Here is an 11,544-nt window from a genome sequence, read left to right on the forward strand (position 1 = left end):
ATAGCCTACTATGATAACATAACACATTATGGTTGGTAGCTAATTACTCAACAAAAAGTTAGGCTATGGTTTGAATTGATGTTTTTTAGTAGCCTAAGGCAAGGCCTAACGACAGAGCGACAGAGCCAACACTTCTTCAAGTGAAAGAATTCTGTGACGTCCGCAGGTCACCTCCACTTGAGGTATCAGCTGAACACCCCGGGAAGACACAAAACACAGCTGCGACTTGTGTAGGCTATAGCCTACCCTACAGCCCTGGGCCTACCTACTCATGGCATGTTTTTTTTAAGAAAACCTTTGCAGCATTTTTCCATCAAAAGCCTGTGTGACATGTTTCGCAGTTGCATAGCACCATAAGCAAAATTAAGTCCATGTGTAACGTCGCTATTCCTTCCAATTTCGTCATCATAGGTTATATTACTGGCAGGATGCCATTGGCAGCACACACAAAAATGAAACTATTAGTGAAGTGATAAACAGCAAAAACAACTTCTTCTCGCTGATCTCGATAACTAGCCTGATGCACGTTCAGAAGAACTCGTAGTCCCGCCTACACGTTCCTTTTCATCCAATGAGAAGGGCATATCCATTTCCAGGAAGTGATCTAAACCGGAATACTAACCTCACCCCACGTGAGCTAAACCGTACCACGCGCAGCAAGCCCGAACCGGCTCGGGAGGCAACGTCGGAGAAGCAGCCAGGTACAAACATCAGAAGTGAGATTGGAGACGCGACAGAACAACAAATACCAAGGAGTCTGTAAGTCATCAACTTAACGGAGACATCGGAAGTTAGATGATTCCCTACGAATGCAATCGCGTGGCCTACTCACGAAGCAAACTAGTGAAATAGGTGGGCTTTAGGGCCCGGGAGGGTTGTGATCGATCATGCAGGTCTCTGTATATTCCCAATCTAACCGATGGAGAAAGGCCTTCTCTCAGTTAGCTCGCAAGATCTCAAGACACATTTTGTGTCACATTCAACGCACTTTTTGTCCGGTTGTCATTTAACTCGGTCACTAACTTATCCTTAGGTGCGGCGAATGGTTTAGGAATTGTGTAGCATCGAATCGTAACTTACTCTTTTTGGCTATTAGCTCTCAGTTTCTCATGTAACTAGTTGGTGAGCACAATTTCTCTGCCTGCTATCCAGGTTGCTAGCTAGCTAGCTAACATAGCTAGCCATTCTGTTTTAGGCTGAAACGATTCAAGAAAGATGGCGGACGACCCCAGTGCTGCAGACAGGAACGTGGAGATCTGGAAGATTAAGAAGTTGATTAAAAGCCTTGAAGCTGCCAGAGGGTAAGTGTTCTAACCCTAGGGATGATTGGAATAGTTGTAGAAGTGCGTAGCTGAGTGCTGTGTTGTTGAACGGCAACGGGGGTAACTGTAACAGCTGGTTAGCCTATGGAACATTAATGTTACTCCAGGGGCAAGACATGGAAGTTGTGTCAAGCTGATGAACGGGGGTAGTTTTTCACTAAAGCGAGTGAACATTAGCTAAACCTGTTGTGATGTCAAACTTGTTTAAACGTTAGTGTCTTTTCATAATGTACAGGACATGGTCATGTCAGATTGCCTAACCTCGCCCGAACATTTCACAATTAATGGCTAGCTAATAGCGTTTAGCCAGCTGAACTTAGCTGCCTTGCGCTTGACCTGTAAGAGCAGTGCGTTGCACTTGGGATCATTTGTAACCCTACCCTGTTCTCTAGATTGAAGGTTGACCGGTGCTAACACAGGATTTGCTAAATGTAACACACCTTAAAACGTTGGTGTTGGTAAACAGAAACGGTTGCCATGCCTTTAACATCAGCAGACTTCATACAAGATGTTGGCTAGTTGGTGTTGTGGCACGACCATAGACTGGGTACGACGTAGAAGTTACCGACATTGAAACTTCAGTATTCCATCTCTATTTTGGGTCACAACTGTTATTCACGAGATGGTTTAGATTGCTCCTGGAATATGGTTTTAATAAACTGGACTTGTTTCTGGTGACAGTTGTAGTCTGCACCTTATGTACATCAGTGTGTATTCATATGGGTAGCACTCTGTACGATGGATAGCATTTTATTAGGGCATGTTGGAATGTTTGCTTTTCTTTTCTGTTGATTTCCAGTGCATTTTTTTAGAAGAAGGCCAGGCCAACAATATAGCCTACATGGTGCGTTTTGAAAAGACCACCGATAGCAAGATGATTCAATTCAGATGTCAAAACATTGTGATACAGTGAGACATACAGATTATGTCAGAAGTGTAACCAGGAGTTTGTTCCTAGCTATCATATTTGCAACAACATTATTGATCATGCCAACTTTCTCATGCATTTATAGAATTGCCCCATTGATGGACATTACTATTCGATAGCTTGTTCTCCCCATTTTCCCACCTTTTCCATTTCTGGGTGTTGTGTGTGGATAAAGTGTTCTCAAAACTGATTTGGGATGTTGTTCCTTTTTTCCCTAAGGAATGGCACGAGTATGATCTCTCTCATCATTCCTCCGAAGGACCAGATTTCTCGAGTGGCCAAGATGTTGGCTGATGAGTTTGGCACAGCCTCTAATATCAAAAGTAGAGTGAACCGCCTCTCCGTGCTAGGAGCAATCACATCTGTACAACAGAGACTCAAGCTCTACAATAAGGGTGGGTTTCTGTGTTCGTATGTGTGTTATTATACCCATATTCTTTCTGAATGTATGGATTGTGTGTGGAAGATACCATTTCAGCGTTGGAACAAAGAATGACTGGTACTTGTTTAGACAGGCATAAGTGTTAATTTCTCAAGTCAATGCAGTGTATGATTTGGTGTTGCAGGAGGTTGTTGATATGAGTTCAACAGCCACTTGTTGATTGGCTGGAAATTCTTAATGGCTCACTCTCAACCACAATGTTAGTTTCCCATTTACATATGACTGTTATGAACACAAGGTCTTTTTCCCCCATCATAAATAATGAGGAGCGCTATTTGACCAAAAAGAATATGGTATTGGACATGTGGACCTCACCTTAAAACTGGGCTTCCAAGCGGAAGTGTAACTAAGCCAGAAAGCTGTGGGTTCGATTCCCGGCATACACCTGTGTGCCCCTGAGAAAGGGACTAAGCCCTCAGTTGCTCCAGGAGCTCTGTCCCTGTAATTGGTCTCTGTAAGACGGTCTGGAAAAGAATGTCAGCTAAATGCAGTAGTAGTAGTAGTAGTAGTAATGTGGCTGTTACCAATTAGCTTTCTTTGATGCCAACAGCCAGAGCTGTTCCCGTTGAGCTTTTCTGTGTGTTGTGTAGGGGAAAAATGATTTATGCATTGAAGGCACTAACATGGAAGTGATGATGATGATGATGACGATGATGACGATGATGATGGTGATGGTGATAAGTGATGATGATGATGATGATGATGATGATAGTGGTGGCTTATTAATTGCCAAGTTCCCTAGTGTGGTGTTTAATCTGTTTGCCCATTTCATTTTTAATGCAGTGCCACACAATGGCTTGGTGGTGTATTGCGGAACTATTGTAACTGAAGAGGGCAAAGAGAAGAAAGTCAACATTGACTTTGAGCCTTTCAAACCAATCAACACATCCCTGTACCTGTGCGATAACAAATTCCACACAGAGGTAAGAATCAGTCATTAAACTTCCTTTTCAATAGCTTTTCAAATATTTTTGAAGTGACATGATGGCTGGTGTTGGTGTACCTAGAATTCACATACATTGGAAATGCCATTAATTGTGCAATATTCTTTTGCACTGAACCGTGTAGAGACCTTGGGTGTGTTTTGAGGATAACCTCTTTGTAAGAAGGTATGCAGTTTGTGTTGTCATTTGAGTCAAGCTTAATCTTTTGCTCTGTTTACTCTAGGCTCTTACTGCATTGCTGTCAGATGACAGTAAATTTGGCTTCATTGTGATTGATGGGAGTGGTGCACTATTTGGGACTCTCCAGGGGAACACTAGAGAAGTGCTTCACAAGTTCACCGTGGACCTTCCCAAAAAACACGGTAAGTGGCCCCATCTCACTCAGTCTCTTCGTTTGCTCACTTACGTGCTTGCTTACTAAGGACGTACAAACACAGCATTTAGGCTAGCGTCTCTTAAATACATGCCCGGTTTCTCACATGCACACTCTTTCACTCTTGCATACGTGCTTGGGGTCCAAGGTTGAGAACAGAATCTCCTGGTAATAACGCGAGTGCATTTGCACTGAATGCCAGACCTAGGTCAGACGCACAATGTGGGTAGAGATTTGGTTAAAGCCCATCAGTAGCAGCAATACCTTTTTAAATGGATCGCTCCTGTTACAAACAATTCCATTCACAAATACATGGTTGTAGCTTTTCAGACTGCTTTAGAGCTGTAGCTTTATACACATCACATCCTTTTGACCAAGCTGTTATAGTGTGCATCCATGTAGTAATAAGATTTGCCAAACTTATGTGATATCTGTTGAAGAGAGAGGTTTGCTCCACTCCACTCTATTTTCTAAGGAATTCAGCATTTTTGATGGAATCTCAGTGGATTTACGCTATGTTTGGAAATATTGTAGCTTAATGGACATAGGCTACAACAGGCATTAATGGACTATGTTTTAGAATAAGCAACTAGGCCTGCACGATAAATCGTTATAAAATCGCGATCTCGATTCACCCCTGTGTGCGATTTAATTTTTCATTGATTTCGATTCACATTTAATTTAATGAGTCATTGAATTCATGCAGCACAAACGCTAATTTCTTCTGTGAGCTTTAAACTTTTAAAACGCTCCCAAGCGCTGCTTTTCCTTCCCGGCTCTCCTCTCACAAAGCTCAGGGCTTCACCCTCAGCCAATGACAAAGCGCCTTTTAGTCACGTGTTTCACTTGTGGAGAAAGCGGTAGTTCGGAGAGTCCAGCTGTAACAGCAAATGCTGCAACATCGACGAACTAGTCACTAGTGCAACAGGAGATAGTAAAAATGGATAGGCTATTGATGAAAGCAAGGTAGCCTACTAGTGACGAGACTCGTTCCGATACAGGCTCTCATTCAGTGGTGTAGATGTATTTTGGATTCAGACAAAAATATATAGCCTACGAAAATGCGCTTTATAAATACATTTGACTTGACTTTGACGAGGGCCAGTCTCGTGTGATTTGCAAGGCAGCCTATGCCTTTCCCTCGGTGCAGCAGTGCGAGGAAACGCCAGAAATCTTAACTAACAAAAGCCAGCAATATGATGAAGTTCTAGGCTACAAGGCAAGAGGTCCGAAAGTTGTTCAACAACGCAGACATCTATTAGGCTACGGACACTTTGCACAATGCGACGCCATACCCACATAACAGTAGCCTACATAAGCACTCCGAGATGCGCCTCCTTTATCCAGACCCGTGATCCGAATCACTCCCAAAATGTAGGCTAATCGTTTTGTTCTTGGGTCATTTCAGACGTTTCCTGAAAATGTCATTTAGTTATCTTGCTAATAAACAGACAAACAAAGCCTGATGAAAACAAAACCTCCTTGGCGGAGGTATTAAGGTAATAACAGAGGTAATTGCTTACCATCTAGCAAAATGATAATTATATGGTTCCAATAAACATTAGAACGTGACAGATTTCGAAACATTATGCACACATTGGACAAATGCTACTCCCCTCCTGCAACTAACTGAAACTTCAGTATCTAAAGAAAAGGAGCATCAATTGGCCATTTAGCCTATCAAAAATGAATTATTTATTTTGTAGATATTGCACATTGACTGTAACTGCAGACAGTTTATAACTATCTTAATGTATCTTGAGCCAACTCCACACACATGTAAATGAAGGCTTCAATGAAAAAAAAAAAAAAAAAGGCCATGCAGTTATGTTTAGGCTCGTAGTGATAGGCAATGTGCTATAGATGCCCCAAAAAATCTATGTCTGGTAGGCTACTGCCAATTAGTTTTGTTTTTGTCATGGTTCATGTGTGCAATAAACATTGCACTTTGCGAGGAAAAAAAATTGTGGCAGAAAATCGTGATATCAATTCTAAGCTAAAAAATCGTGATTCATATTTTTCCCTGAATCGTGCAGGCCTATAAGCAACGGTACTTTGTGGTACGCACTGCATGCTTCTTTGTTCTCATCTACTCCTCATGACCCTATGAATGTTTTCCAAATTCAGCACTTACTGTATGAACGGGAGAGAGTGGTCTACTAAGATCAAATCATTTGAAGAGAAATTATACTACTAGACCTGAAAGTTTAGACTGTTGTCAGTTTTGTTAGATATTTAATTAACGATCGTCACACCTCTCTGAACTCCAAATATCAATTCAACAGATTACTTTGATACAATGAACTATTTACTTACTTTTTTGGACATCCTGCCATTATGATTTAAGGATATTCACAGCCAATATCAACTACAGTTAGTTTGGTTACCATATCAGAGTTCCCACCTTGACCTAGCATTCCCGGCAGGAGATTCTGCGGTCAAACTTCCACCCTCACCACCTTACTAAAACATTCTACTATCTCACACGGACAAACTCAAACTAAAACACTTCTGCAGTAATCCACCATGCATTAAGCTAGGGAGAAGAATGTAACATGCTGTCTTGTATTGTTCAGGTAGAGGAGGTCAGTCTGCCTTGCGTTTCGCCCGTCTGAGAATGGAGAAGAGGCACAACTACGTACGCAAAGTGGCAGAGACGGCAGTGCAGCTTTTCGTGTCCAACGACAAGGTCAACGTCGCCGGCCTGGTACTCGCCGGATCAGCAGACTTCAAAACGGAACTAAGTCAGTCGGACATGTTCGATCCGGTGAGTGCCGTCTTTACACGAAACATAACCAACATAGGTAACTAGCTAACCTAAATGTTTTAGTGACCTCGAGAAATTTGAGGTGCCTTTTCTGATTATTTGTTGTCTTGTACTCTGTGTCCGCATAGAGGTTACAAGCAAAGGTCCTGAAGCTGGTGGACATCTCGTATGGAGGAGAGAATGGCTTCAACCAGGCCATAGAGCTCTCTGCTGAGGTCTTGTCCAATGTCAAGTTCATACAGGAGAAGAAACTCATCGGTAGGTAACTGTTTTTAAACTGATTCCTCAAAAAGAGGAAAAAGTAAAAAAACTGTGCTCAATGCTTAATTGTGGGTGGTTACACTCTTATTTGCTGATGTGGCTTTGTGTGGTGCTCTGGTACTGATGTCTTGCTGATTGGAACACTCTCCCACTTTAGGAAGATACTTCGATGAGATCAGTCAGGACACGGGGAAGTACTGTTTTGGTGTGGAGGACACCTTGAAGGCATTGGAAATGGGAGCGGTGGAGATCCTCATAGTCTACGAGAACCTGGACACCATGCGTTATGTTCTGCGGTGCCATGGCGCCGAGAACAACGGACCAGAGAACGGTATGAAAGCTGCCACCATAGGCCAGGGGTTGCAAGGCTTGGCAGTGTGTCATAAGGGTCAAGCACTGTTTGTTTCAACTGTCAGTTAAGTGTAAGCCTATCTTATAGCTTGACTTAACCATCATAGCTGGACTTTATATATAAAGGTATTAAACTATATGAAAATGACACCTCCCGTATTGCATGTCCTCACAATTGGATCTATGTCCTCTCGGGTTAATTGAAAATGAACCTCCCTCAATGAATCTCCGGGAATAAATAAAGGTTGAATGAATGGATGGGACAGCATAAAAATGTTTTGGAATTAAGATGTACTGCGTGATGGAAAACATTTTATAATTCTGCCCATTCCTCTGCTCCCCAGACGAGAAGACTTTGTTTCTGACTCCAGAGCAAGAGAAGGACAAATCTCATTTCACAGACAAAGAGGTACAAAATGCTCACAAAGGACAACACTTGTCACATGTATACAAAGTCTTCCTCTGAACTCTGTTGCTCTTGTTTTACTCTAACTGAAAGGTTGAGTACACAGTTTAAATGCATTACACAATGGGAATGCCCCCCTATGGAGCATGGGAAATTAAGTATGTCAGACCGAGTACAAGCTAATCCCAGTTCTTCCTTCCTTGGGTACCCACAAGCTAAATGACCTAGAAGTGTATGTTGTGCACACCAAAGGAGGGGGAAAAGGTCGAGCATTTTAATTCTAGCCACATATGGAAAATCACCAAAGCATAATGCAAGACTCTTGCCTCTAATTTACAAGCACCATTTAACATCTATCAGTAGGGCTATTGAACCTCACCTCAGCTAACCCTCCAGTATTTTTCTTGTCCATGAAAGGACCAGAGTGAAATCCAGAGGTAGAATTGCCAACAGTTGGTGCTTTGAAGAGTTTCATTAGAGTTAGGACATAAAACATAAAAATGTACCACTGCTTTGTGCCTTTCTTGGCATTTTTCACTGTAACACTAACATTTGCCTTATGGCATATATATATATACAGTGAGGAGAAAATGTATTTGATACCATGCTAAAGTTGCCTAAAAAGAGGAATATAAAATCGTCATTTGACAATTGATCTTAATGTCTTAATTCAAAAATTGAGTAAAAATAAAACCGCTAAGTACGCCAATTTTCTTTGTGATGGAAGAATGTTTCGTAAATAAATAAATGTTCTTCCTAAATGCTAGGGGGAAGTAAGTATTTGACCCCCAATGTAACCCTATGGGAATTCAACACATAGGGTTAACATAGGGGCGGGCAGATTTTTATTTTTTAAGGCCAGCTATTTTATGGATTCAGGATATTATGCATCCTGATAAAGTTCCCTTGGCCGTTGGAATTAAGATAGCCCCACATCATTACATACCCTTTACCATAGCTAGAGATTGGCATGGTGCTTTTTCCAGTAGGCCTATTAGCCTGTTTGATGCTCATTGAGCTCAATGCAAATCAAACAGGCTAATAGGCCTACTGGAAAAAGCACCATGCCAATCTCTAGCTATGGTGAAGGGTATGTGATGATGTGGGGCTATTTTAATTTCAAAGGCCAAGGGAAATTTATCGGGATGCATAATATCCTAGATCCATGAAATAGCTGGCCTTTAAAAATAAAAATCTGCCTGCCCCTATGTTAACCCTATGTGTTAAATTCCCATAGGGTTACATAGGGGGTCAAATACTTCCTTCCCCTAGCATTTAAGGAAAACATTTATCTATTTACGATACATTCTTCAATCACAAAGAAAATTGGTGTCCTTGGCGGTTTGATTTGTACTAATTTTTTGAGTTAAGGCATTAAGATCAATTGTCAAATGATGATTTTATATTCCTGTTTTAGCAGGGTATCAAATACATGTGCTCCTCACTGTATATATATATATATATATATATATATATATACAAAGAAAATAAATACATTTGAATGGTTGCACTATTCTGTGTTGTGCAAAGAAAGGATGTGATTGTACATGTGTATTGTACATAGACCATTTACCCTTCTGATCTGACATGGAGAGGCAAAGAAAACAAGCCAAAACCAATGCAAACTTCCTGCCGGTTACAGCTAATCTGACATCTTTCCTGTGCAATTGGCACCCAGACAGGACAAGAGCACGAGCTGATCGAAAGTATGCCTCTGCTGGAGTGGTTCGCCAACAACTACAAGAGGTTTGGAGCCACGCTGGAGATAGTCACCGACAAGAGCCAAGAGGGGTCACAGTTTGTTAAAGGCTTTGGTGGAATCGGGGGTGAGCACATATTTCTTTCTGTTGTTACTGAATGGAACTGTTGCATTTTAAACACTGGCAGCCACACATAGCATAATAGTTTGCCCCTTATTTGCATATCCCTGCTTTGTACTCTCTTCACATTTAGTTTTAATGAAAATGTTTTCTTGTTTTCTAATTTGTTTCTCATCTTCCCTCCTCAGGGCTCTTGCGCTACCGGGTGGATTTCCAGGGAATGGATTATCAGGGCGAAGATGATGAGTTCTTTGATTTGGATGACTACTAGGTAGTCAGGACTGAACTATGATCGATGACTAAATCAAATGTAAGGCTTCATCCAGACCAATTGGGAGAGAGAGAAGATGAGAGTCCTGGAGAGGACGAACGGAGCAATGTGAGAAGTCTAAAAAAAACATAAACAAAGTATAATAGTATATATATGTTGTATCCCTGACTTTAAAAAAAGAACACACACAAAGTAATGAACTTTTGGGTCGGACTGAGTCTAGGTTTTGCTCCTCTCCCCTCTCTGTGAAGGTATGAAGTGTCAGAAAGGCCCAGTTTTCCCCCTCCCCCTAAAACTCACCTTTCTCTAAGATACGGATGGGCTTCAAGCATCGGCTTGTGTAAAAATAATCTTTTTTATACCCTACCCTTTCTTTTTTTATTGCCCACTGCTTTTGCATTTCATAACTTATTTTAAATTGTGTTGATTTGTTTTATTTTTGCTTTTATTTCCATCTTTTTCATTCTTTTTCGCACTGTTTATGAAGTTTGATTGGCTTGCACTACTGCGTTTAGGTCTTCAGGGTTGAAGTGAATGGAGTTGGTTTTTCAGCCCAGTTGTGCCCTAGGACTCTCCTTTCTTTTCAGCTTGGTTATCGGTTCTCTGTGGTTTGTTCTGGATTCTGTGTAATTGGTTAGTGGTCGATCCGAACATAGCCTCGCGGGTGCCGTCTATCCATCCATCCATCCATCCGTCTGTCTCTCCATCCTAGCTCCTTCCTCACTCGCCTTCTCTTCCATTCTCCTTCTGTCACTGTGACTGATGGCGCCCTCTGAGCCAGCTCAATCCCTGCTACTGATCTTCCCAGGTGAGCAGTGGGCAAGATGGATGTCACTGCTCTCCGAGTCCCACAGCAGGGGCTTCTTCATACGATGCCCGGCCACACTCCCTTCCTAAAGGTGGAGTTCCCCCTCATGCAGTGTGATGAGAGATCGGACCCTAAAGCTGACCTCCAGTTAGCCTCCGGTTTGCGCTCTGTTATTCCAGGAGGAGGCTGAGTGAATGCCCAAAGTGTCTAAGATGGTAGAGCACAAAGGATGCTGAGGCTTTGACATTGATGTCGACTGCTTTCACCAGTTAGGCCAGATTGATCTCATTTTAGCCGTGGGGTTGGGGGGGCGGGGGGGGGGGTTGTATTTCCTGGCATATTAACTGGTGTGATTGTGAATCTGTGCTGAGCCTTCAAAATTCTCTCTCTCTTCTGTGTTGGAAAGAGATGTCTTTGTGGGTTATGCATGTGTATGTTTGTGAGGGCACTTTAAAACTATGCAGGAGTGAGGCAGTGAATGTTTGGTACCGTTTGTATTTATAGATGCTTTGTCCAGTTCTGTTTGGCCAGCTGCCTGCCCTCGTCAGGTCTGAGAAAACCTCCATAGCCTAGCCTGCAGCAAACAGCATTGAACCTAAGCCTTTCCACGGGAACATGTCAATTGTTACTAGATGAAGGTGGCCCTCCTCTCAAGTGTCTGCTGCAAGACTAAAAAGATGTGACGGACCTGGCACTGTCATTAGCTGTTGAAGCTGTGGACCATACCAGTGACTGCTTTGATTTAAGACCCCTTTTATTTCTAAGAGGGTTTTACTGGCAACCTCACCAAGGGATGTCGAGCTGTAAAACATCTCAATATACCTAACCTTATGTTAAGAAATGCATTGTCT

General features: G+C 42.1%; 1 protein-coding gene across 3 annotated transcripts; it reads left to right on the top strand.

The window, feature by feature from the left end:
• The first annotated feature begins 632 nt into the window (after positions 1 to 632).
• On the top strand, positions 633 to 10,988 carry LOC134080446 (eukaryotic peptide chain release factor subunit 1). Of its 3 annotated transcripts, XM_062536886.1 has the most exons (11): positions 633 to 759; positions 1,196 to 1,301; positions 2,470 to 2,645; positions 3,476 to 3,615; positions 3,860 to 3,998; positions 6,586 to 6,776; positions 6,905 to 7,034; positions 7,195 to 7,368; positions 7,733 to 7,797; positions 9,473 to 9,620; positions 9,803 to 10,988. In XM_062536886.1, the coding sequence occupies exons 2-11, from the start codon at positions 1,216 to 1,218 to the stop codon at positions 9,883 to 9,885; spliced, it is 1,332 nt and encodes a 443-aa protein (XP_062392870.1). In that variant the 5' UTR covers positions 633 to 759; positions 1,196 to 1,215; the 3' UTR covers positions 9,886 to 10,988. The 3 variants fall into 3 exon arrangements, with proteins under 3 accessions (XP_062392870.1, XP_062392872.1, XP_062392871.1); XM_062536888.1 differs by lacking the exon at positions 1,196 to 1,301 and having other exon boundaries at positions 660 to 759; XM_062536887.1 differs by lacking the exon at positions 633 to 759 and having other exon boundaries at positions 911 to 1,301.
• Positions 10,989 to 11,544: the final 556 nt, after the last annotated feature.

The sequence above is a fragment of the Sardina pilchardus genome, chromosome 5 (assembly GCF_963854185.1).
Source record: "Sardina pilchardus chromosome 5, fSarPil1.1, whole genome shotgun sequence".
Lineage (NCBI taxonomy): Eukaryota > Metazoa > Chordata > Actinopteri > Clupeiformes > Clupeidae > Sardina > Sardina pilchardus.

Bases quoted from the DNA above. Each gene is read 5' to 3' on its own strand.
- LOC134080446 (XM_062536886.1), top strand. From the start codon at position 1,216: ATGGCGGACGACCCCAGTGCTGCAGACAGGAACGTGGAGATCTGGAAG. The intron at 3,616-3,859 runs GTAAGAATCAGT...TGTTTACTCTAG, and splicing joins ATAACAAATTCCACACAGAG to GCTCTTACTGCATTGCTGTC. The intron at 6,777-6,904 runs GTGAGTGCCGTC...GTGTCCGCATAG, and splicing joins AGTCGGACATGTTCGATCCG to AGGTTACAAGCAAAGGTCCT.